The sequence below is a fragment of the Phalacrocorax aristotelis genome, chromosome 2, assembly GCF_949628215.1.
Source record: "Phalacrocorax aristotelis chromosome 2, bGulAri2.1, whole genome shotgun sequence".
NCBI classification, from domain to species: Eukaryota; Metazoa; Chordata; class Aves; order Suliformes; family Phalacrocoracidae; genus Phalacrocorax; species Phalacrocorax aristotelis.
The window spans coordinates 155,056,074-155,081,181 of NC_134277.1; the positions used below are offsets into that span (position 1 = coordinate 155,056,074).

Genomic DNA, 25,108 nt, shown 5'->3' on the forward strand with positions numbered 1-25,108 from the left:
GAAGAAATGGCCTCAAGCTGTGTCAGGGGCGGTTTAGATTGGATATTAGGAAAAAATTCTTTACTGCAAGAGTGGTCAGGCATTGGAACAGGCTGCCCAGAGAGGTGGTGGAGTCACCGTGCCTGGAGGTGTTCAAAAAACATGTAGACATGGCACTTCAGGGCATCGTTTAGGAGGCATGGTGGAGTTGGGTTGATGGTTGGACTTGATGATCTTAGAGGTCTTTTCCAACCTTAATGATTCTATGATTTTATATCTGGGGCACGGCAACCCTGCATGTACACACAGACTGGGGAAAGAGAGGCTGGAGAGCAGCTCTGCAGAGAGGGACCTGGGGGTTCTGGTCGGTGGCAAGTTGAACACGAGCCAACGGTGTGCCCTGGCAGCCAAGAGGGCCAACCGTGCCCTGGGGTGCATCAGGCCCTGCGCTGCAGCTGGGCGAGGGAGGGGATTGTCCCGCTCTGCTCTGTGCTGGTGCGGCCTCACCTCCAGTGCTGTGGGCAGTTTGGGGCGCCACAGTGCATTAGGGATATAAAGCTACTAGAGAGTGTCCAGAGGAGGGCCATGAAGTTGGTGAAGGGTTTAGGGGGGGAAGCCATATGAGGAGCGGCTAAAGTCACTTGGTTTGTTCAGCCTGGAGAAGAGGAGGCTGAGGGCAGACCTCATCGCTGCCTGCAGCTTCCTCACAAGCGCGAGAGGAGGGGCAGGCGCTGATCTCTTCTCTCTGGTGACCGATGACAGGACCCGAGGGAATGGCAGGAAGATGTGCCAGGGGAGGGTTAGGTTGGATATTAGGAGAAGGTTCTTCCCCCAGAGGGTGGTGGAGCCCTGGAACAGGCTCCCCAGGGAGGCAGTCACGGCACCAAACCTGGCGATATTCAAGAAGCAGTTGGACAACGCCTTCAGAGACGTGGTGGAACTCAGACACCCGAGGGAAACTACAAGTCCCGGCAGGCCCCGGGGCGGCCAGGCGGGGCGGTTCAATTCCCCCGCAGGCCGACATCGCGGGGCGGGGGGGGTAGCGCCCGCCTTCTTCCTACCGCCCTCATTGGTGAAGCGGGAGCGGGTCGTACCACGCGTCCGGCGCCCCCCGCCGCGGCGGCCGTTGGCAGAGCCCTGAGGGGAGGCAGCGAGCGCGGGAGCGGCGGCACCGGGCGGAGGATGGAGAGCTGCGACGTGGGCGGCCGCCAGCAGGGCCCCATCTGGCACCGCAAGCCCGGCCCGGCGGCGCGGCGCGGGTAACGGCCGCCGCGGGGCGGGGACAGTGGCGGGGCGGGGGCGGCCCCGCGCGGCGCTGCCGCCTCAGCTCGCGGCCGGGATTCGGTGCCGGGGCGGCGGCAGCCGCAGCCGCCCTCAGCCGTGGCCGCCCGCAGCGCCGCGCCGCGGGGAGAGGCGGCGGGCGGGCAGCCCGAGGGCAGGGGGCGGAGAGGGCAGGGCCCGCCGGAGCCCACCGGAACTTCGGCAGTCTAGAGGTACAGCCCCGGATTGCCCGCTTAGATAACGGAGCAACACGTTCCCGTGAAGGTGGAGCAGGTCCCCGAGGAGGCTGTGAACCCTCCGTGCTCAGAGATGCTCACAGCTTGGCTGGGCGAGGGCCTGGGCAGCTCTCCCAGTTTAGCTTTTCTTGTTTTACTTGTATTTACTTGTATTGAACAAAATATCATAGGCAAATTCCCATTAGAGTTTAATTAAAATGTGAAATACTAGGAAAATACTGCCTGGCCCGAGCTGAAGCACAGTAGTATAAATACTGCTTTGGAGCACCTGTGTGCTCTTTGACATGGGGAATCTGGATGCAGCTCTGTAAACTTCTAATGTTTTTCTCCTAGCTTAGTTTAGTGTCAAAGACACATGTGAAAGGCAGAGGGTGGTGTTGAGGAAGTCCTGGGAGGTGCTGTGACTACACTGATAAGTGCTCACGTTTTAGGGTGGTTTTAGAATCAGAAGTCATACTTTGCTTGTGGGTTTTTTTGTGACATTAAAGACCCTAACATTACTGAATTTTAACTGTAATTTAAGTTAGCGTAACAACTTACCTGTTTCATTTGTATGACCCTTCCCTTTTATCACAGAAAAGAATGGGCTTAGCAGAATGAGGAGCAACTAGCTTTGTCTCTAGTCTGTACCATGGCTGCATGGCCCTTCTGATGCTCACGCTTTGTAACGTACGCCAACAGCCGCATGGAGGTGCTGGGCTGCATGTTCTGCTCTTTTAGAAACTGGCGTCTCAGACAGATATCAGCATCTTATATAGCCATAGTCAGAGTCTTCTGTGAGGGCCCCGTGGTCTTTAAGCAGCCTCCCAGTATCCTGAACAGTTTTAGATTATTTAGTTTGGATTTATATCCGAGTGACGATAGAAAATAATTGTTTTGCCCAGTGTTAGCCAAAAATCCAGGAGTCACAGATCTCCCAAATCTTAATGTCCTGCTTCCTGGAAAAACCTTAAGGCTTATTTTGCACGTGGGCTTCAATTCTGCATCTGGCTCCATTTTATGCCAACACCATGCCACAAGGATAGAATGTGAAAAAGCAGCAACATTTGTTCCATAGTATCTCAGATGAATAATGATAAAAATGGCTTGCTTCATGCTTTTGAAGACTCTGTAAGGAGGTGGTATTAAAATGGGTTTTCCCCCATGCCAACCTAATCTGAGTGGTTTCTTACAGTAATTCATAGCTTCTCAGTTTTCTGGCATGTTTCTTTACGGTGGTAATGAAGAGTCAGGTTCCTTGCTGAGTGCTGAACTGGGCTTTCAGTTCAGTATCATCATTGGTAGATGATACATCACTGTATATATTAGTGTTATTCATTAATAATATTGAAAATCATGTAACTAGCAGCCACATAAAAGGATCATGAATGGTAGATTTCCCCCATCTGTTTTACACGTCTTCTAGCTACCTTCCAACAGAGTGAATTACTCCCTTTTTTTAGTACATTTTTTGTTAGATACACGTATTTTTCATGGAAGGCTTTTCATAGAACACTATGACTGATTAGAATTGTAAAACCATAACCTAGGAACATTTTAATCTTAGGTCTTGGAGAAATATGTGATAATAAAGCAGTTCTAAGCATGGTTGTTTTGCTTGCTTTCTTCACAGAGTTATGATAAACATAATTCATAGTGTCAAAGGATACCATTCAAAGACAATACGTTTTCTCAATGTGGCTTTTGACAGTTCTGGAGATTCTCTACTCGCTGGAGACCACCAAGGGAATATATATGTTTTTGACTTGAATGGAAACAGGTAATAATATTTCTATCAAGATGTTTTAATTGTCTTGGCAACTGTAACATTCAGAGGTGTGGAACTTGCCTGGACAGCATGTCACAGGTCTGCTTTAGCCCTCAGTTTTCCGCAATTGTGGAAATAGATTGTGGTTTTCTCAGAGCTGAAGCTGCAAGCCCCTGTAGGCTCCCTAAATATTATTTTATTAGTTTAGCTGCTCCAGAAGATCAGTAGCTTGTAACTCTAAATTGAACAAACAGCAGTTTCATAGAATTTAAGCAACTGAGTGGTATCACAGGAAGTTATTCTTTTAATGGTACTGATCAATTAATAATATGAGCCATGAATTACAATAAATTAGATGTAGTCATTTGCAGAAATATATTAATCAGTCTTTTCAATTTTATACTACTGAGTTTTAATATTTTTATATTTATCATAATTAGATATGTTTTCTTTGCTCCCTTTTGAGTTATTTTTTTCTCTCAGTGAAATATATTGAAACTGATAAAGTTATTGTTTCACTTGATGTTATGAACCAAAGTTTCCTAACACAGTGAGAACATATTTTTAAATAGGTTCAACCTTGTTCAGCGGACAATGCAGGCTTGCACTGCTTTGGCATTTAATCTTCGCAGAAGGACAGAATTCCTGGTGGCTTTGGCAGATTATTCTGTTAAGTGCTTTGATACAGGTAAGGAGAAATACAAAGGCTTACTAGCTGGATTATTAAAAAAACCTATATAACTTTAGTTTCAATCTCAATTTTTTTGTAAGTTTTTTTGATGGAAGTCTTATCATGCGTTTCATACCATCCATTCTTCCAAAAAAGAACGCCCGCCCAAGTTTGGGCCCATAGGGGTTATAGCCCTGTGGGTAAATGAACCCTTCGCTTTGTCAAAGTACGCAGGCGTCTGTCTAACTGAGGTCTAGCACAAGATCACAATTATATATGTTACCTTTTTAAAGCAATTCTGTATGTTTGCTTTGAATGAGGTGCTGTATGTAAAATCAAACTAAAATCAGTTGATGGTATGTTAGTTTGCAACTGACCTGGTTATTAACTATTTACAGTAAAATATATGGTATATATTTGATATATTCATGTCATGATGACATATACATAATATATTACAGTAAAATATTTGAATACACACTAAAAGAACTGTCAGGACTTTTGAGTAGGCAAGCAGATCTGTATTCTTATTCAAAAGCGATATCTAAAACTAACTTCACAGGCCAGCTGTGTGTGTCTGTCTTGATTAGAAATTAAATGGTGAAAGGCATTGACAACTCAGTCTTCATAATTTAATCTTAACCTATCAAAAAGTGCAGTTGTAGTGTCTCTCATCATCTGGAATTAAATCTTTTTCAAAATCTGTAGGAATCACTCATCTGCGATTTGAGAGTGTGATACTATTAGTGAAGATTTTAATGTAACACACTATTTCCCAAAATAGAGGCAGAGTCATAGTTAAGGTCTGAAATCCTGCTTTTTCTCCTCCTTTCAACCACCGTAAGACCAAACTTAGATTTTGGATGCGCTTGGAGAAATCTTAATTATTCCACAGAGTCCTGCATGTTTACATGGTGCTGTTTCCAGCATACTAAAGAATACCTTAAAATATCTTCCCATGTGGCAATAGCTTTAAGCACTCTGTTGTCTGTAAGCACAGCAAAAAGCTTTACTGTTAGGCTTCATGAGCTGCTTTATAGCCATTTCCCATCTTTGATGCCACAGCAGTAGGTCAGCTGGAACCACCCCATGGGCTGTCAGGCAAACTCCCCAACGTAAGTAGTGTAATTGCCACAAATACAGTTTGGTTGCTGAGGGAAGATCAGTGGTCACGCAGTCACAAGTGGGAGACAGTGTAGTCAGAGGAACCATTTCCTTAGTATGCAATACACAGCATAAAAATGTTTTGGACTCCAAAAGAATTAATGAGGTGTTGCTTTCTGACTGTGCCTTTCTACAGTCATAGCCTGTTGTCATTAACCCTTTCTTCCTTGCACCTGTGAATAGCTGCGTAATCATCCATATGCATTGTCCACAAGTAAAAACAAGTGGAGATTTCTAACTAGAACATTCAGTCTCAACTTCTAGAGATTACTGTGGGTGTTCACACTGGATAATCTGCCTGTGAGGCATGCTGAATTTACCTGATCACAGTGTTTGTGACTTTTTAAGATTGATTCTTAGGCTAAATCAAACAAGTCTGTGCAAGTTGGCTTTCTGTGTAGAACTGAGAATAACGTATGAAATCTGTTATTTGGAGAAGCACAGTGTTGGTAATGAAGAGTAAGGTAACAGTTGTTTCCCTTTGAAAGACTTTCATATCCTTTTCGTTTTTTTTTTTTTTTTCATCAACTCTTGCAGAAACCAAGGAGCTAGTTAGTTGGATGAGGGGACATGATTCTTCGGTGTCATCCATCTCTGTCCATGGCTCGGGCAGGTATGCCATCACTACATCCACTGATACAGCACAACTGTGGGACTTGGACACCTTTCAAAGAAAAAGAAAGCTGAATGTTCGTCAGTCTGTGGGTATACAGAAGGTGAGTAAAGCGCAATTGCTAAAGGGTGAACAGGCATACCTCAGTAGGAGTAACATGGCATGTTAAAATCACAGTACTTGAAAATATTTTTTAAAATACAGCTGAATCCTTTCTACATTCTTTGGGCATATCTCCTTAACTGTAATCTTATCACATCACCCAGACCACTGGAATCATGACTCAATAGTTGCAGAGATCTGCTGGGAACTGTTAAGGAACCTCCATCTTTAGAGATAGGTAAAACTTGGTTGGATATGACCATGACTAGCCCAATTTAACCTCAAAGATGGAGCCATCTTGATTGACCCTGCTTTGACCTGGGGGTGGGCTCAGAGAACCTCCGGAGATTGATTCCAACCTGAATGATACTGGGATTTAAGGGTGTTGTTAAAAAAAACAGTTTTGGTGCCATAATGGTAGCTTCATACAGTCACCATCCCCATTCGTCTGCTTATTCCAGAGCTGCTGCTCTTTCTGTGCACACTAAGTGCTTGATGTGGGAACAAACAATGCTGAAACGTAACTCAGCAAAAAGAAATTGCTGCTTTTCAGCCTAGTGGTTTCTTTGGTTCAGTTTGCTGCGCAGGCACTTTTACTGGAACAACAGGGAATGAGAAGGATGACGCATTTGTGTCAGGGAGTCATTTAAATAGATCTTCCTTAGTGTTATGCTGCTTTAAACAGGTCTGCCTGCGCCACCAAATGTCAAACTTTGGCATAAATAATACAGAAAGTACTGACGTAGCGCCTGAGCATTGCTTGCACATGTGCTGCCCGGCAGTGAACAAACACGACTTCAAACCAAAGTTATTGTCAGGCTAGTCACTAAAAAGCCATGCTGATTTTGCAGAGAACAAGGCTATTCATTTGAGTATCTTCATCACATTCTAGGTCGGGCAGAAATTTTTTCAGCCTGAAATAGTCACCTAGCAATTAGTGTGGAAGATCATGCATAAATCTGTGTGTGTGTGTGTTTGTTTGTTTTATTAAAACTATTCTGTATTGCATGTTGCTAAAATAATTATCATGTCTTCCCTCCAAAGATGGCTGCATTTCTTTAGTGGACAAGGTTTTTTTACTGCTCTGTATCTTTCTCTGTGTAGGCTGTGTAGGGGCTTCTGATAAATGGCTCTTGGAATTTGATAGAATCAGGATGTTACAGTATGGAAACAACCTTTAAATCCAAACAATAGTGATTGTGGTTGAGTGAATAAATCACTGTTTGGGAATCAAGAGCCTGCACTTTTCGTTTGGCTCTACCCTTTTTGATAGGACATTATGCAAATAGTCCAAGTTATCTGGATTTAATTTTCCTATGTCTTTAGAATAGATATAATGCTACTTACTCCCATGCCATGATTTAAGACATACAAGTAAGTGCTTTATTAAAGATCAGGTTTATTATTAGACTGCAGCTCTGATACTCATTGTCCAAAGATGGATTCTTGTTTGCTGGCCTGAGCCATCATAGTAGTGTCACACCAGTCTCTGCGGTGTACTTTGTGGTGCCTCTTTACTTAAGCCCAGTTGCACTCCAACATACACCTTCTGTTAAGTTGGTATGGGGCAAAGTTAATTTAAAAAGGCAGAGACTGAGCTGCGCGCATTAAGAATAGTGGATGAAAAAAAGAGAAAGCAGAGCTATGAGAAGACATCTATAATGACTGTTTTCAAAGCGTCACTGCTTATTCAACAGTTGCTTGTGACCATTTTGTGGTGTTTTTCTAGGGCAAAGCAGAAAATGAGGAACTGTTCAGTACTCCAGTTCACCAAAATGTAAACTTCATCCATGTGCATGATAGGCATCTGCTCTCAATTAATTGTCTAGACTTCCTCAGGGTCCCTGAATGAAGACAGGCAGCTCAGTCTGTCTGAAGAAAAATGACTCTGGTAGGTGAGGTGACTCTTTCCCCACAGGTAACTTTTGCTCACTGTCAAGTGATTAATTTGGCCTGAACATCGAACTTTCAGTAACTAACACTCAGCAAGATGAATCCCATCCCATGTATCCAGATTTACAGATTTCAAGGCCCCAAGAGACCTTTCAGACCAAAACTCTGAACTTCATAGCATTGACTGTAAATCTCATGCAGTGAATCCTTCAGGTAGTCCCTCAATATTCAGATTCCAGAAGGCATTTTCAATTTAACCTTCAGAATTAACGGGTACAGGGAATTTGCTGAAGCTGCATGTGCTGCCGCCGAAATAGAACCTCTGATCCAAACCAATAATTTGTCATTAAGCAGGAATGTATCTCATGACGTCCAAAAATGTAAATAATCAAATTATTTTCTTATTGAAAGAGAGTACACATAAACAGTAAACATTCAGAATGAATAACATTCAGAATAATTGAAAAAATATATTTACAAGCTTTTTGGTTTTATCTGCATTTCATAGTTGGAGAATACACTGCTAAACTTTCTACAGTAGTTTTTTACTTTTAATAGTTGTACGTAAAACTGAGGAGTTTAAGTCTAAAGGTGGATGCTTCACAGAGTGCATTTGCAGGCTCTTGGTACTATTTGAATGCTGAAGCAGGTTTGTAGAAGGTGCAACAAGTGGTTGCTGAATGAGCAGTTCGGGCTCGTGCCTTCCATGCCCTCCTGCTCCTGTGTTCATGTCCCCACCATTTGTATTACATCCTGTCTGGCAGTCATCAGAAACCTCCACAAGACAGTTTAACAGTCATAAAAAAAATACAGATCAACATTTGTGTCATTTTGGTGAGTTAAACTGGCTTGGCAAAGGGTACAAGTTCTGAACCAGTGTGAGGGAGAGTGGGCCTGCGTAGGCTGTAACAGGGGAGGGGGACCCACTGCCTGGGGGATCTAAGCCTTGCATTGCAGCTGCATTACGCAGTTTTAGTAATAGCCTTGCTGACATGGTTTCTTGCTGTATTTTATTCTGCCGTGCACTTTTGTCCAATTTAACAGGTATTTCCTTGACAGCATATTCAATTTTTTTTCTTTTCCATGTTCTTCCAGGTTTTTTTCCTTCCACTGAGTAACACCATCCTCAGCTGTTTCAAAGATAATTCTGTTTTTGCATGGGAATTTGATACTCTTCGCTGTAAATACCAATTGCCAACTCCTATAGAAGGTTCTGTATTACTTTATAAGGTGTTTGCAGTTACCAGGTAAATTGCTATTTTAAACATTCTAAAGATAAACTACAAAACCCCATAGTTTTAAAACAGGTTTTCTTTTCCTTATTTGTAATGTTTTGTGGAAATATTGAGCTATATACTATGATAAGCTTTTGAACTCCACTGTGACATACTTTCAGCAGGGATCAACAGCAGTTTTTATTACAGTCCCATAGCAGTTGAAATAAAGTAAGTTGATTTTTAATGACCGCTAGCATAAGGTTTAAACTATCCTTTACAGAAGCAAATTTTATTGTTTAGGAGCTATTTTGTTCTTTCATGAGAGTATGACAGGAATAATGACAGATTCAAAAGTGATTTGAGGGCATAGAACGCAATGTACAATCTCTCTCTTTTTAGTTAATACTAACTTAAATTATAGTATTCTAACGTAAACTTTGCCTCATCTGTGATCCAGAGATGGCCGGATTTTCGTAGCTGGTGGAAAATCAAATAATCTTCACTTATGGTGTTTAGAATCAAGGCAGTTGATACGAATAATCCAGATGCCTGCAAATGTACGAGCTGTCCGTCACCTGGAATTCCTCCCTGACAGTTTTGATGGGGGCTCCAATCAGGTCAGTTTTTTTACAAAGCTTGAGACTGGACTATTTGGTTAGTTAATTCAATGGATATACATTGAGGGCTTCTGGGGGCCACTGGGGATAGGGGCCCATACCCTACAGAAGGGAAGTTACTGTGCTAAATGCACTTTTACCTTAATGGAATGTCATTGCTGAATTTGTATTTCTCTTTGTTTTACATTGACAATATTAATTGATGAATCCTTTTAACTTGTAGGTCCTTGGAGTGTTAAGTCAAGATAATATTATGAGGTTTATCCATATAGAAACATGCAAACTTCTTTTTGACATTGGCAGTCATGAAGTGGGAATTAGTACAGCAGCAGCTAGCCCCAATGGACGGTATATTGCATCAGTAATGGAAAATGGTAGCCTTAATTTATACAGTGTTCAAGCTCTGACTCAAGAAGGAAATAAGGTAGAGTGTCATTCATTTCTTAAAATAGCAGAAAATCCCATTAAAGTTGATACTTGTTAACATAACTTTTGTATCAGCAGTAGTTTGCAGATGTGTGTTTGAGCACCATATCTAACACTGCAAATAAAGGTGGTTTGTAGAGGTCCCTTCATAGTTACTCCAGCCTGTCAGGTAATACAGTGTTTTTAAAGTATATATATATATCACTGTTTCTGGTGTTGTTGGGAGGAGAGAGAGATGGTATTTCTTTCTACAGCAATTTGTATGGACCAATTTCTCTTTACAATTATGTTTTGGGGGAGATGGAAGCAGCGTAATTGTGCTGCTTCTGTTCCGTTTCCTGTAGGAAATGTTTTGCAACTGCTGCTGCCTTAAACTGCAGGCATGAACAGTGTTTTTGTTACTGTGATTTTGTTGTTCTTACTGTGTTATTGGATACCAGCATCCACCATTATGGCGCAATTGTACTCCTAATCCTTCCTAAATAACAAACATTCTAAATACCAGTTCTTATTTTCTTAAAGTAATTTATTAATGAGAGTCGGATTTCTAAATCCAGAATTCCATATATCTTTAATCACCATGTCTTTGAAGTAAACAGTAACCAGCTTCGGATAATGATGGAGTTGGAGCCAAGGAAGGATGTGTAAAGATGTCACACATGCATTCCATTTGCACTTTTGCTGCCGGTTTGACATGAACTGGGATATCCACTTTGTTACTTGCTTTCCCAATCTCCAACACTGAATTAATACCTTCCTGACACTGGAGACTAATTAAAGTTTGTGAAGGTCTTTTGTATTCTTTTTAACTGGTGCTATAGAAATGCAAAATATTTTAGTGACATTGAGAAACACACTAAAGTAAATAACCCGGACAGTACGTGATACACATTTATACCATCCCAATTATACTTAAGCGTTTGCTAAACAAGTGAATAACGTGGTGTTTGAGTTGGTTTGGAAGCTACATAAACCTTCTCACAGACTTTCTAGTTAATACAGCAGTTTCATTCATTGGCATACTTACTCAGGAGTATACAGTCCATATATATTTATTTATGGTATGAATGTGTCTCTATTCTTTTTGCTATGGCCATCAAGCTCAAAAATTTGGTATAAAAATAAACATCAAATTATAGTGTTATTTAATCTGTCTTGCAAGATGTTAACAGAGGTATTTTCACTTAATATTAGCCTCCACCACCCATGTTCAAAGTAGTAGAAGATTCGTCCAAGTGCCTGTCAGAGGCAAATAAACTGACAATGAGAGTGACTTCAGGAAGGTCAGAGCGGCCTTGGAAATCTAAAGGAAGCAAAATTGAAACCAGATTGCTAAAACTGCAAGGGAACACATCACTTGAAAATAAAGAGGTAGGAAAAAGTTGCAAATATTTTGTTCTCCAGTCTGCAGTATTTAAATTTCATTACAAAAAAATACTTAGCCACTTATTTTAAAGAATAAGTTCAGGCACCGACTTGCTCGGATGTTTGAGCGGAGAGGGGATTGAGGGAGTTCTAGGACCATTTCCTCTCTCTGTTTAGCCCATACTCCAGTATTATGTGACACAAGCAGAGCTGCCTCCAGTCAGCCTGAGGGACCTCCGAAGGTGTTCAAGCAGCTTGTGACACATTTGGATGTTTGCTAGATCTGAGCTGCTTCCCTGCTAGCAACCGGGCACCTCTAAAATGTCTGCCTAGAGCCATTTCACTTTTTATTAATTATTTAGAAGATGCATTACTGTTACATTTATTTCCCTTCTGTCATCACTGTGCAGTCTTCTCTCTCTGTCTTTATCTTGCATCTCGTATGTATATATATTCGCATATATATACACACACACCCATATATATACACACACATATCTATATCTATACCCTCCTTTAACCTTCATCACAATATGATCTATTCCTTATGTCAATATTCTTTATGGTTTGGCTATATCCATAATTTAATTATATATAGTTTAGTTAGCGTCTGGTTTCCTTCTGACTGAAATCAATGGCAGCTGTTCTTTGAGTTCAATAGATGATTGATCTTTTGAATTATCTTTTTTGTTGTTGAAATATTTAGGATTATGTAACAGCAGTTATACCACATACAGCATATATACCGCAGTATATAACATATATATATATATAGAAATATTATGTTAAGAAGTTCGGTATTTAGCTACTATAATCCATTAGCGTGCAAGGAAAGAGATGATGAAGGAGAAATCCTTACATTTATCGTTGATCCCCTGTTTTGTAGAATGAATTGCCAGGTGGATTAAATAAGAAACATCTGCAGGCCTTATTGAAGGGGTTTGGAGAATATCCAGCAAAGTACAGGTATGTTTGTGTGCATGTTCATGCTTGCACAAAATAAAATTGCTTGTGTTTACTGGCCTATGAAAGAGAAGTTGCTTGACTAAGTCTGCATTTTAATTGCAGGATGTTTGTTTGGCGTTCCTTATTACAACTTCCTGAAAACCACTTAGCATTCAGTAGCCTAATAGATAAGGGTACCCACACTGCATTTGTGAACATTCAGAATGAATATCCCATCAAAAGCAGGAAACTGCTGAGAGTTTTGCAGAGGTAAAAATATATTTAGATTTATTTCAATATTATAGATTTTATTTTCATAGTGATCTAAAATTTATCCAATAGCTGGAATCAGCTGTGGGGAAAATTCTGAAGTGAAGTAGTAGTGCCCTCATGCAATTTTGTTTTTATAACTCATATAATCCTGCATCTACCTTAACATTTACAATCCTTCTGTGTTGTGGTTCTAAAATGCATATTATATTTTTGTTTGGATTTGGTTTGATGTTCTCTACACCTTTGTTTGCCTTTGCATATAGGACCTTATCAGCTCTAGCTCACTGGTCTGCTATCTTTGCTGAGACGCCTTATATTCCTTTGCTAGCATTCCCATTTGTAAAATTATTCCAGAACAACCAGCTGATCTGCTTTGAAGTTGTTGCTACAGTAGTAGGTAAGCGATGATTTTAAAAACTCAGATATGCTGCAACATGTTTAGGCTTTCCCATGCAAAAGAGCTTTTCCTGATAAAATGAATGAGGTATTAGAATTCTAAGAGGTCATCAGGCTCTCTTCTAAAGGTGTTGCCAGGAATTAACATGTAGCAACTGCATGCTTAAAACAAAAACCTTCTTGTAAATAAAAGCAAGATATTAGACTTCGTTTTGCTGTGTTTCTAGCAAAAAGTTAGTTGTTTAACAATATTTGTAAAGTCTAATCAGTAAAAACAAATGTATCTAGCATAATTATATCATAATAACTAAAATCTCTGCGACATGGGAAAAGTAGTCACACCCACCCACTCCACCCCCTCACCCACTCCACCCCCTCACCCACTCCCACTAAAAGGAAACGACCTCTTGTGAAGTTTTACTGTGTTTAGTTGTCCTAAGCCTGTGGTAACTCAAAATGAGGCATTTGGCTGAAAGCTGGCTATAGCTGTCTTCTGGAGAAACATTCTAATTAAAGTGCTTTACACTTAAATTACTTGTGGCAGCTGCTGCTAAGTCTATAGAAGGTATGTGCTGCCAAGCATACGTACCCACTTTGCAAACACATGCTGTTAGTGAATAAGTATCCAAGTTTACAGAAATTATTCTTAGTATGTTAAAAATTACTTGATCTAGGCTGTAGTTTCATGAGACAGAAATACCAGTGTAAGTATGCCCATCTGCTTCCAAACACTTAGTCCCACAGCACACAGGCTTTTTTTTGTTTTATTTTTGAGCCAGATTAGTTCCCCGGTCTGGTTCACAGTGTACTGACACAAACACTCATGCCAATGCAGCTGGAGGAGCAAGTGTACTGTGGGAATGGTTTAAGAATAAATGCTAGGAAAGAGGGAAGATGGGAATATCTTAAATAGGTTTTGCTGCCTAAAAATACCTCTTAAATTTATAGCCTTTACAACCAAACCTTAAGGCTGTCAAGAGTCTGTCACTGGATTACAGTGGATTGTGTTGGTCTTTTTTTTTTTTTTCTTTCAGTTAATTTTTGTCAGCACTGGTTTGAGTATTTTCCCAATCCTCCAGTTAATGTCCTTAGTATGATTGAAAATGTTTTGGCACATCATGACAAAGAACTACTTCAGCATTTAATAAAATACAATGTGACTTCACAGGTAATATTCTAGCCAACTTCTGTATATAAAATTCACTGCCATGAATGATAATGCACTGGTCTTTTATTTTGAAATAATTCTTTTTTGAGGGGGTTTTCATTAAATAACAGTGAATGATATGGGAGGGTAAAGAATATATCATTGCTTTCCTGCAGCTTTTCCTTTTCCACGATCATAAATCTCACATACGTGCTATTGTAGTTCTTAGAAGTCCTTTGCTTTCAAGTCCACATTGCTTGAAAATCTACTTATCAAATCATAAATGTACTTTTTTTTTTTTAAAAATGGACATAGTTATGACGAATTAATTTTGTAATCCCTACTTGTCATTAGGGATGAATTTAGCTTTGCAATTCTAAACAGAAAATTTAGACATCCAGTGAAGTAATAAATTTATTTATAATCACCCCATATTAATTTTGAATGTTTATAGTGGGTGATAAACCTTACCTTCAAATACACTGCTTTAGCTCCTTTTTCTTCCATAAATCAATAGATTCTTGTTATAAGAAAAGAAGAATTCATATTATTTCTTTAAAAGGAGTGGTAAAATTGTACTAATGGAATATTTTCTCAATTTTCCCAAATAATGTAGGTTTATGCTTGGCCTCTTCTAGAAACGCTGTTCTCTGAGGTTCTAACAAGAGAAGAATGGCTGAAAGTCTTTGACAATATCTTCTCCAATCATCCTTCATACTTTCTGATGATTGTTGTTGCCTATATTATATGTTCCAGAGCTCCCTTGCTTCACTGTAATCAAACAGGAGATTTTGAGGTAAACATCTTCATATTTAAGTCAGTCACATGGAAGTGTTCCCACAGAGATATATAAAACACTGGGTCTGTTGTTGTGGAGGTTAAAAGGAGATGCTTCATTTCCACATTAATATATTATTACATGTTTCTGAACAGTGTCATCTAGTACCTAACATATACAATAAATGAGTAAAATATTGACCAATTTCCTGTAGTTTCATGCGACGAGATCTTTAAAAGCTTCATAAGCTTTCTAATGCCACTAAAAGCCATTTTGTAAATGTCAGTCATTCGTCAACCACAAAATAATTCTGCCTCTTTTGGGGGGATTTAATATGGACTTGTGCCTGTGGCGACAAGACACAGTCATTCTGTCGTGTTGTTTCATTATTTTGCTTTCAGATTTGCAAACTTTGGCCGTATTATTTGACATTCTCTGAAGCTAAATCAAAACGTTTCCTTATGTTTAGCCTTACATGGGAGGAGGAGGTTTTTTCATATGAAAACACCTGTAGGCAAGCAAAGGGTTCCACCTTGAAAATGTGCTAGTGAGCAGTTACTTTGACAGACATCAAACAGACATTATTGCTATGTTTAATAATAACCAATTTAAAGATTTAGAAGATTAAAGATCTTGGTGAATAAGATCTTTGACAGGAAGAATAGTTCTTGCAGAAGAGGAACGTCCAAGCTTCATGTTTGAACACCTGAAGTCGAGGGAGGTTTATCCAGTGGTAGGAGTGTCTGTATCAGCAGTTGGACACTCTAAATTCACACCTAGCTTTCCAGATCCCTGACACAACTGCCATTTGAAGATAAGGAAAAGAACTAGAACATACTTCTACAACTCGAAGTGGTTTGGGTTAAGTCATTTGAGCTGATGATATTTTACTAATTGGTAGGGCTAACTTAATAATCCCTTTTTAAACCAACTTTTGGAATATAGATCTTGCTAATTTACCTAATTATTCCCAGATAGATATATTAAAAACTTGCTTAATCTTTTTTAGAATGTAAATGGAAGCATGTCTCTTACAGTATTTCTTTCATCATCGTAACAACCTGGACATTAACGTTGTGATTAAGGAAGCATATCATCTTGTGGAGGCTACACCGCTAGATATTCATCCACAGCGTATGCTTGATGACTTCATACCACTTACAAAAGGACAGTACCCTGTATTTAATAAATATCCCAAGTTCATTGTGGATTATCAAAATCAGGAATGGGAGAGGATCAGACAGGATGAAATTGAATACTTACGAGAGAGGTATTAATAGGGAAGTTGAAGACAGTATCAGAATGGGAGGGACAGGTGGACACAATTGCCTTTTTGTGTTGTAATCTGTATGTTTGGGAAGAGAGACAATTAAGAAAATTCAGGAAGATTAAATAGCTGCTAAAGGTTGAGAGTTATTTGGTTTGACACATTTTTAATTTAAATTGGTAGTCTTATCTTAAACAAAAAATGTTTGTTAATTCACAGAAAATATTGGGCCGCAAGCCTTCAAACTTGAAAGCTTTTAAGTCAAGAGCCTAAACCTCCACTGACTTTGTAGTGTACAACATTGTGAAGGGCCAGGAGTTCTCAGCTTGCTATTGAGATCAGCTGGTATCATGATGCCACGGCACTTCAGAAACTACTTTTTGTTAAGAATGTGAGGAAGAAAATATCTGCACTCATCTGAAATGCCTGTTGTCGGTATTGTAACTCTTCCTCATGTACTTTATCAGCACATAAAGGGGATGCCATACTCTCACGACATCTCATTTCAGTGGTTCTTTGCTAGTACAGTCATCAATTTCTAAGTATCAAGTAATTTCTTGATACTTGGCTTGAATTATTAGCATGTGATCTCCTTCCATTTAGACAATTAGTGCATGAATTAGAAGCTAAAGCACAGGAGCGGAAAGCAGAAGATGAAGCCTGGTATCAAAAGCAGAAATTACTTCGAGAAGCTGAAGAACAGAGGCGGAAAATGCTACTGGAAGAAGAAGAGAAGCTGGCGGAACAGAGGCAGAGGTATTACAATATAAGAAACGTTAGGGGCCTGGCTACTGTATCCTGCTATTACATTTTTAACCGTGAGTAAAGCAGAAATAACCACTAATTTGTATAAGTTGTAATGTGGGAAAACAGTGTGGTCTGGTGGGTCAGACTCTGGTGTGGGATTGAAGTGATCTGGGTTGTATTACTGCCTTGCCTGAGGGAATACAGCAGATGAGAGGCCAAGTCACTTCATATTTTTGTCTCAGCTCCCAGCCTTTTGTCTGATCTCTTCAGATTGTGAATGCTCTTAAGCAGTCAATTGCTGTGTATTTGCACACTGAGACTTCAGACTTGCACTGTGCGCGGACTCACTGCAAATATAGGAGTCACTTTTAGTATCCGTGACTGTACACATCCTTGTACTTCTAGAGGATTTAGTAAAAAGTCTGCTTTATATATTGGTTGCTGAGCAGAGAGTTGTGACAGTACTGAAGCTGAACTGTTGGTTTGTACATTTTGCAGTTGTGAAGGTTTAAGAGAATTTAGTCATAGGTTGGAAAAGACCCTTGAGATCATCGAGTCCAGCTGTTAACCTAATGCTACCAAGTCCACCGCTAAACCATGTCCCCAAGGGCCATGACTACAGGCACTTCTCTTAAACCTCTGTAACCTACAGAGTGTTTTGTTTGTTTGTTTTTTAAGAGGGCAGTGAACCTTTCTTTGCAAACTAATTCTTGAGTTTGTGGTTTTGTTCTTGAAAGAGTTTGATATTTTCCAAATAAACTTAGGACTAATTTTGTGCAGAAAGAGGTACCAGATCGTTGGATCACTGCAATAGTAAACTAGAACAGAAATAGGGCAGAGGACTTCAAAGCTTAATTGGGGCCATTGCTATTAGAGGATGTCTGTGTGTCTGTGAATTTAATTTTGGCTTGTAGGTGAAAACTGGACCATTTAAAAGAATGAAACCAACTGTCCTAAGCTTTGTAAGTTAGAGATTAGCTCACAGTAACTAGTGGATAACTGCAGCACAGGTTTGTGCTCTTTGGTACTGAACTTTCATGTATACAAGTTCCCTTGTTTCTGTTTGTTTCGGCTTTGAAGACTAGCTGCTGTGAAAAGAGCACTGAAAGTACAGGAACTACAATTTCTAGATGCTTCGAGGCGGCGTTTTCTGAAATACCAGCAAGATCAGCATCAAATGGAACTGAAACGTCTTGATGATGAAATTGCGAGAAAGGCTGAGTATTGCTCAAGCAATTCTTTTCATGAAGGTTTATTAGTGAAAATAAACAAAGAAAAAACGCATAACTAAAATTTCAGTTGATATACTGTGATTTGTGAGCCCAGAGGTGTATTTAACATGACATGGACTGCTTTAAGTGGTAAATGTATTATTTAACAGTTTTATTTGGCACTCACTATGTTCCACTGGCTTGCTTTAACTGGCAAAATTCCTGAGAAAAGCCAGATTCATCTGTATATTGGCAGTGCTGAAAAATGTAACGAGCTTCTTAAAGGACTAGTGAATTCTCAGCTGTCAGTGGGCTGTATGTCCAGATTGCAGACTAACTCTGCTATTGATTGAGAGGCCTCTGGCCAGGCCTGGTTCTGCTCCTGTGTTACTAGCTCGAGCACAGTGGAATGCAGATGCTGAGAATGGAAGCTTTTGTACCTTGTGGGCACAAATTGAGTCTTTGCAGGGCCATTCCTCGTGTCTCAGCACCACGCTTTGCAGAGCACGGTGCAGCTTTGTGTTTGTTTCCGCAGTCAGGGCACTGTAAGATTTCTCAGCTCCAGCTCAGCACAGGTTCTGCCAGGTGCAAAATGGCCACTTCCCTATCTGTGTACTGTCCTCTGCAGTGTTCTGGGTTCAGAGACTCCTTATTCAATTCGGAGTTGCATCTGGCAGATGATTAGCACTAGATCAAGCCTGACATTTCCCTAATAAGCTTGGCTGGATGCAAAACTATTCCTGTGCCTGTTTTCCACCTTGCCCTGTACTTTTAATGTGCAGTATTTTCCATTATTCACAGTATGACAGAAAGTGAACTAGAATTTAGAAGTAGGATGTGGCTTGTGGTTTTGGACATTTTCCTTGATATTGTATTTTTTAAGGGTGAAGAATTTCTCCTTTACTGTGTTTTCATGTTTTTCTCTTCTCCTCAAGGTATCCATGAGAGAGCGTGAAACAGCTGCTACTGTTCAAGATGTAGAAGTACGACGGATGGAACTTGAATCACAAAGACAGCTTTCTGAACAGGTAATTCTTAGGGAACTATACAGATGTTTATATTTAAATGTTGTTCCTTTGCAGTTCTCAGATTTGGTTGTATTCATTCAAGCAGACTTTGCGAGAAAAAAGGGGGCCTGGTTTTTTTTTTTTTTTTCTCTCTAATATATTTTTTAGAATAACTCTCTGCTGATAAAAGCATTAGTAGGACTCACATTAGTAGAACTCACTGTTATCTGTTTTTCTGGGAGAAAATACCCAGATATACCATTTTATTGGTATAATACTGGAAAGGTAACAGAAAATACCCATTTATTCTTTTCCCATGCAGAGTATTATTTGGTTGCTGCAGGGTTTAGCTGTGTGCTCAGCTGGTTGAGAGAATGTATAAATAAGAAATAAGTCTATAACGACATGTTCCTCATCCCAGAAACTCCCACCTTTTCATCTGTGGTATCCGGATATGTCTGCATTTTCTGGAAAAAACTGTATAGCAGATTGATGTAGTTGATGAAAAAATACCTAATTGCCAACAACATCATTACCCTAAAAGGAACCATGGTTTGTGAGGAATGTGCGGTTCCTTTCTCAAATGATTGACTTACGATTCAGAAAGATCGCTATTCAGTTATAAAGGGTTTTAATCAATAATACAGTTTGAAGTTAAATATGAGTTTATTATTATAACTAATTAATGACTGAAAAGCAAGGCTGGCAGTGGAAGACTTTTGATTTGAAGTAGTAAGTTGTGTTGAGAAATCACAGCTACATGTGCCCATCCTGCATACCTGCAGATCCGATGGAGTGTGAGCAGAAGTGGACGTCTAGATAGCTAACCCTTATTTCGAAGCATATTTTTAAAGCTTTTGGCCATAGACTTTGTATAACCCATGCTGAGCATAACCGGGCTAAATTTCTTTTAGCATTTATTAAATTTATTAAATACCCAGCCAGCTGTACTGTGGCTACATAACGCAAACCAGGCTAAGCTCATTTGTGTTCCAGTACATGTAAAGTCAGCTGTTTAAGGGAACTAATTCTACAGTGATCATCCTCTTTAGGCTAGAAAGGTAGCAATTATTTAACTAACTGAGGATATATGTCTGCCCACAAGAGTCTGTGTAGACAGGCTTTCCCTGCCCATGCCCTGAACTGACCGTTTTACTGCCGTCAGTGAGGGGCTATATTCAAGCTTAGAAGGCTGTGTATGTTACCTTTGCTTCACTACCCTGCTGACTCAGCTCAATAGATTCCCGCAGGCCTGGGAAGGGGTTGTGTCTTCCCCAGAAAACTGTGTAGATGTGCTTTGATGAATGTGAAGAAAAGGTGGTGAGAGTTAAAATTCTATTTCCAGATCTGCTGCTGGTTCGTACTATTTTGGCAAGTCACCTCTGCATTCAAGCTGCAGTTGTGTTTAAGTCCCCATACCATGAAACGTGATTTATATTTGTGAAACATTTTGAGGTTTTGGCTAAAATGTGCCATAAAACTACAGAATATTTTCATAATGGATCTACTTCATTTCAGTTGGAATTTTATGCTCCACTGTAATCCAGGGAATGGAATTACATCAGTATCAACCTGCGAGACCACTGTGATAACTCAGGCTTAGTGCAATTCCAAGCGGATAAAACAGCGGGGACTGTCACTTTCTTGGACAGTTATGATGTGTAGTGGGATGAGATGTGTGGGTATATTAAAATACTAGTTTAATGAAATTCTAATAGATGTTAAAGAGACAGAATTACAAATGTGGGTTAGGACCAATAATTCACGTTTGTGTGTTTGGCAGCATCTAATCAAAGATCAAGAGGCAGTTACAAAGGAAATGAGAGAAGAGGTGGATGCCCGTCGAAGAAGGGTGGATCTGGAAGATCATCTTGTTCAGAGATTGATGGAAATAGATAGAGAAGAAAACCAGAAAGCTCAGATAGTAAGACAACTGGATCTTAACATGTATTTTGGGGAGTTACTGTGCTAACTAGTACAAGTAGTACTAGTTAATAGTATTTTAATTACAATTAGATACTTCAAGTTAATATGAAAATATGTTCTAAAGAAATTTAATTTCTAGACGCCTATATTAATAAATTATGATGGTATGTTTAAAGTTTTTGAAGTTTTCAAAAATCTGACTGAAGTGTCCAAACAGCTATGTAATACTGAAATTCTCTGGGTCTGTCACGAATATTAACTTTTCTTTACTTCTCAGAACTTAGAAGTCATATAAGACTCAAAAGTGCTTTTCAGAATAAGACATCTTCCTGTTAAGGAACGTGTTTTATCTGTAACAATAATAAAACAAAAGTAAGCCTCAGAGGAACTTTCAGTTGTAGCACTTGGCAGGAAATTCAGCAGTAGACGCTGTCTTCCAGATCACAGTAATGAATGTGTGTAGCTTGACATTAGGAATTGTTCAGATTTTCAAGCTCAGAACTTGTAACTACACAGTTGGAAAAATAGTTGCAGCTAACCCACTGCCCATATGCTTGGCATCTGCATTTATATTTTGTCTAGAAATAAACATATGGGTCTGAATTTTTGTAAACAGCCTTTGATTTTTGGAAGCAGATGGATGTGGGTGGAAGTATTGGCATCCAGGTATCACTCTTATGTTAACTGCACCTGTAAATTGTATTAAATCCATACTAGGAAAGCAAAATCCCCAAAATCATGGAGAGGGTTGACGCCTCTTTCCAAAAGATTAAAAAACAAACAAACCAAAAAGAAAGACCCTCAGTAGGGGAAAGAATAAGAAGGATGAGGAAGCAGAAGAAAGCGCTGATGAATTCCTGGTAAGAAAGATGTTTTATTAGGTGGCTGAAGAAAATTTAGCCAAAGCAGAGCAGAAACGTGTTGGCACCAACTGGAGGTTGCAAGCGTTGCATAAACTAAGGCGTGGTGATCAGGACCGTGAGAAGCGTTATGAGGAGATAGCCAAGCTGCTGCATGACAACAGGGTGAAGGAAGCTGAACTGCTGAAGGCCGTTAGGGAAGCAGAAGAAAAAACGGTATTTGCATGATTTCTCTTTCTAAGTGGGTCTGGCACAAGCGTAACTGTCTTTTGCTCCTTTTCTGTTTTGACTGGAAGTTTCTGGAAGCACTGGAGCAAATTGGTGAGAATATTTTAGGCTTAGGAAAGCATATCCCTAATGCTGTAAGTTCCTCTCATTTTTTTTCCTCTGATCTAAACTTTTACCTTTCTCCAGGTGTTTGATAAATTTTTCAAAAAGAAATATTGACTCAGCTTAATAACATATATTTTGATTTAAGGGTGAAGTTTAGTCTGTAATAATCCAGATAGTTTTACATGTTGATTTTTTCCTTGCAACGCATCTGTTGAGGACATATTTCATACCTCTGTTGCACAGTGGGAAGAAGTTATACAGAAAAAAGCTCAACTGGAAGAAGAGCAGAAGGCCGCTGCTGCCGCAGATGTGCACAGGAAGCAGTTTTTAGAAGACAAAATGAAGGATGCACTAGAAATGGCTGAAAAGCTGCAAAGAGAAGATGGCTATTTTGGTGAGCGTATAGATAATGCAGTTCTGTGTGGATGTTGGCATGAAGCATTCAGCAACTGAATGCAAACTAAGTGTCCAATATTAGGGACAAACTTAAGTTTAACTCCTTTACATGAGGACTTTTTGGCAGTATTCCTTCATGAAACCAATATATCAGGCCAGACTTGGAAACAAATCTCAGTTTGATATCTATCAGATGCGGCAATATAAATGACACTTTTGGTAGAAGCACAGGTTTAGATCAGCTTAAGCTGGTTGTAAAATCGCGTCCCTTAGAAATCCTCTGTCAAATAATGTAAAGAACAGCAAACTGGCTGCCAACAAGTGACTTTGCCAAGTGTTTGTTCACAGGAAAAAAAAAACCTACTTATGCGCTTCCAGAATTGGCCGGTACATCCTCCTCAGATGCTGCATGTGTGTGTTTTTGCAGATATTTCTCCTATTCTCACATCTCTGCAAGGCTGATGCAAGATTAGTGATTAGTATTAAGATTAGGTGATGAATACTGCTTTGGGCAAACTTTTGCCCTTATTTGCCTAATGTTTTTAATATGGAGTAATTTGCAACTGCGAATTATTAAAATGGGTGTCTCCTCCTAAAATTGCGAGTAGCCGTATTCCGCATGATCTGAGTGGCCCATTTGTCAGAAGATTAATTACATAGGAAGAAACAGCACATATGGAGCTGTAATTTCTGAAAATGAAAAGCAGTGATGCATAGCTTTGACCCATAGACTAGAAGCATTGACTTCTAATTCTTAGCAAATTATACTTGCCATTAGCTGGAGTGAATGATTGTTCCAGTTTTGCTTCCTGGAGAAAAACTGTTTCACCTCAAGCTAGAAAAATTCACTAGAAATTGAAACACACTTGATTGACAACGAATCCTTTTCTCCATTTCCCACAGAGAGACTGTGTGATTTAAAGGCCGGCCGCACAGAAAGAGGGGTTGAACTCCAGCACGTGCCAAGGTCTGGAAACATCTGTCTGAATGATTTGTCTGCATCAGAGTCATCATCACACAGTAAGTTTCCAAGTTAGGGCATTCCTTTCTTTAACGTTTCATTTCAGAAGCATTGCTGGAACGCCTCATTGTGAGATTGAGTCATTATTTGTTGTGTAGGTGTTTAGTGGATAGTAAACCGGTTTATTGGTGTATTCTATTTCACACCTGAAAAAATGTCTTCACTACCAGGGGCAGCACGGATAGGAAGTGCCTGAAGGGTGTCACAGGATGAGAACAGTCATATTAAATGTCAGCCTAGTTTAATCTCATTCTGACCTGATAATTTTACCTATGCCTCTTCTGTCTTCGTAGTTATGCATGATTTGGGAATGTTGAAAAGATTTAGAACCGTCTTTCATTAAAATATTACTGAGAGTTACAGTCAGGAATTAGTCTGTAACCATTTCCTCTGGGCTATCCTAGCTGTTACAGACAGTGAAAGTACATTTTTAAAATCACATCATCTTATGTGCAAAAACTCTACGCAAGGGAAGCGTGTATCTGTGGACCTGCCATAGCGACCCATCATTATCTGACTTTCTTGTAACAAAGCATAGGTACCACTTTCAAAGGACTTAGGAGGAGTTGTTCCTTGCTTTTACAGGTCTTGGGGCTGTCTCTCATACAGTGACTTAAAAACCATAGTGTTTCTGGGCAGGAGGCGTCAGTTTTCCACTAAGCATTAATGGTAGTTATGGTATGTTAGCCGCAATGTTAAGTCCGAGTTTCTTGCACTTCAGTGTCGTTAAACAGAAGACGAGAAGAACTGGCATGCCAAGAGCGGGAACTGATGGCAGAAGTCCGGCAGCTGAGACGCAAGCTTACCTCACTGGCTCGAACGAGACATCTTCCAGCTCGCTTCCAAGCTACAAAGTGGACACCTTGAGGTGGTTTGCTCTGGACCTCACCTGTACTTTCAAATTATTAATCAGTAAAATGCTAGATGTGTACAGTGTGGTTAAGGACTGATCATAGATTGTTTATTATAAGGGTCTTTGGAAATATTTTTATATAAAAATAAAATTCTAGCTGGAAAAGTGTGTGTTGTTGGTAACCTTCTCGTTATTTTCTTGGTAACTATAACGCTATTTTTACTTCTAAAATAAACTCACTTTTTACCCTTAAGTTATTACGCTTGCAGTATTTGTTTACTTTAGTTGTTCTTCAACTTGTTATTTTATTTGTTCTGGCGAATGCCATGACTTGAAGAAACAAACCACTGTTCACGTGTCGCTTTTGTCAGTGGTATGTAAGTGGGTTCTGCAAGTTGCAGCAGGGAAATTTGCAACTGGATAAAAAAATCCTTTCCGCTGAGAGCCAGACACTGAAAATATGGCCCAGAGGGGCTGTGGAACACCTGCTGCTGGAGATCCACGTAGCAGGTACATTTCACAATAAAAAAAGGGGACAGAGGATCTAAATAAAAACAATTCTTTATGTGCTGCTAGGCTGATTTTCACTGGCCATCCCGGGATCCGCAGACATCTCGTTGCAGCCCTGGGCAGGGCGT

General features: G+C 39.8%; 1 protein-coding gene across 4 annotated transcripts; it reads left to right on the plus strand.

Moving 5' to 3' along the window:
* Positions 1 to 968: 968 nt before the first annotated feature.
* On the plus strand, positions 969 to 24,652 carry TBC1D31 (TBC1 domain family member 31). Of its 4 annotated transcripts, XM_075085722.1 has the most exons (23): positions 969 to 1,238; positions 3,109 to 3,255; positions 3,816 to 3,931; positions 5,615 to 5,793; positions 7,522 to 7,683; positions 8,781 to 8,932; positions 9,360 to 9,519; positions 9,743 to 9,943; positions 11,140 to 11,316; positions 12,197 to 12,276; positions 12,379 to 12,525; positions 12,792 to 12,925; positions 13,959 to 14,092; positions 14,688 to 14,867; positions 15,887 to 16,119; positions 16,720 to 16,872; positions 17,944 to 18,079; positions 19,010 to 19,102; positions 20,865 to 21,005; positions 21,889 to 22,083; positions 22,444 to 22,604; positions 23,498 to 23,616; positions 24,339 to 24,652. In XM_075085722.1, exons 5-23 carry the CDS (start codon positions 7,675 to 7,677, stop codon positions 24,482 to 24,484), a joined length of 2,751 nt encoding a protein of 916 aa, XP_074941823.1. In that variant the 5' UTR covers positions 969 to 1,238; positions 3,109 to 3,255; positions 3,816 to 3,931; positions 5,615 to 5,793; positions 7,522 to 7,674; the 3' UTR covers positions 24,485 to 24,652. The 4 variants fall into 4 exon arrangements, with proteins under 4 accessions (XP_074941823.1, XP_074941820.1, XP_074941821.1 ...); XM_075085719.1 differs by lacking the exon at positions 7,522 to 7,683 and having other exon boundaries at positions 1,016 to 1,238; XM_075085720.1 differs by lacking the exon at positions 7,522 to 7,683 and having other exon boundaries at positions 1,017 to 1,238; positions 22,444 to 22,594; positions 23,500 to 23,616.
* Positions 24,653 to 25,108: the final 456 nt, after the last annotated feature.

Excerpts from the sequence above, each read along its gene's own strand:
- TBC1D31 (XM_075085719.1), top strand. The coding sequence starts at position 1,162 with ATGGAGAGCTGCGACGTGGGCGGCCGCCAGCAGGGCCCCATCTGGCAC. Across the intron at positions 16,873-17,943 it reads CTGGCGGAACAGAGGCAGAG|ACTAGCTGCTGTGAAAAGAG; the intron begins GTATTACAATAT and ends TCGGCTTTGAAG. Across the intron at positions 22,605-23,497 it reads GGCTATTTTGGTGAGCGTAT|AGAGAGACTGTGTGATTTAA; the intron begins AGATAATGCAGT and ends TCCATTTCCCAC.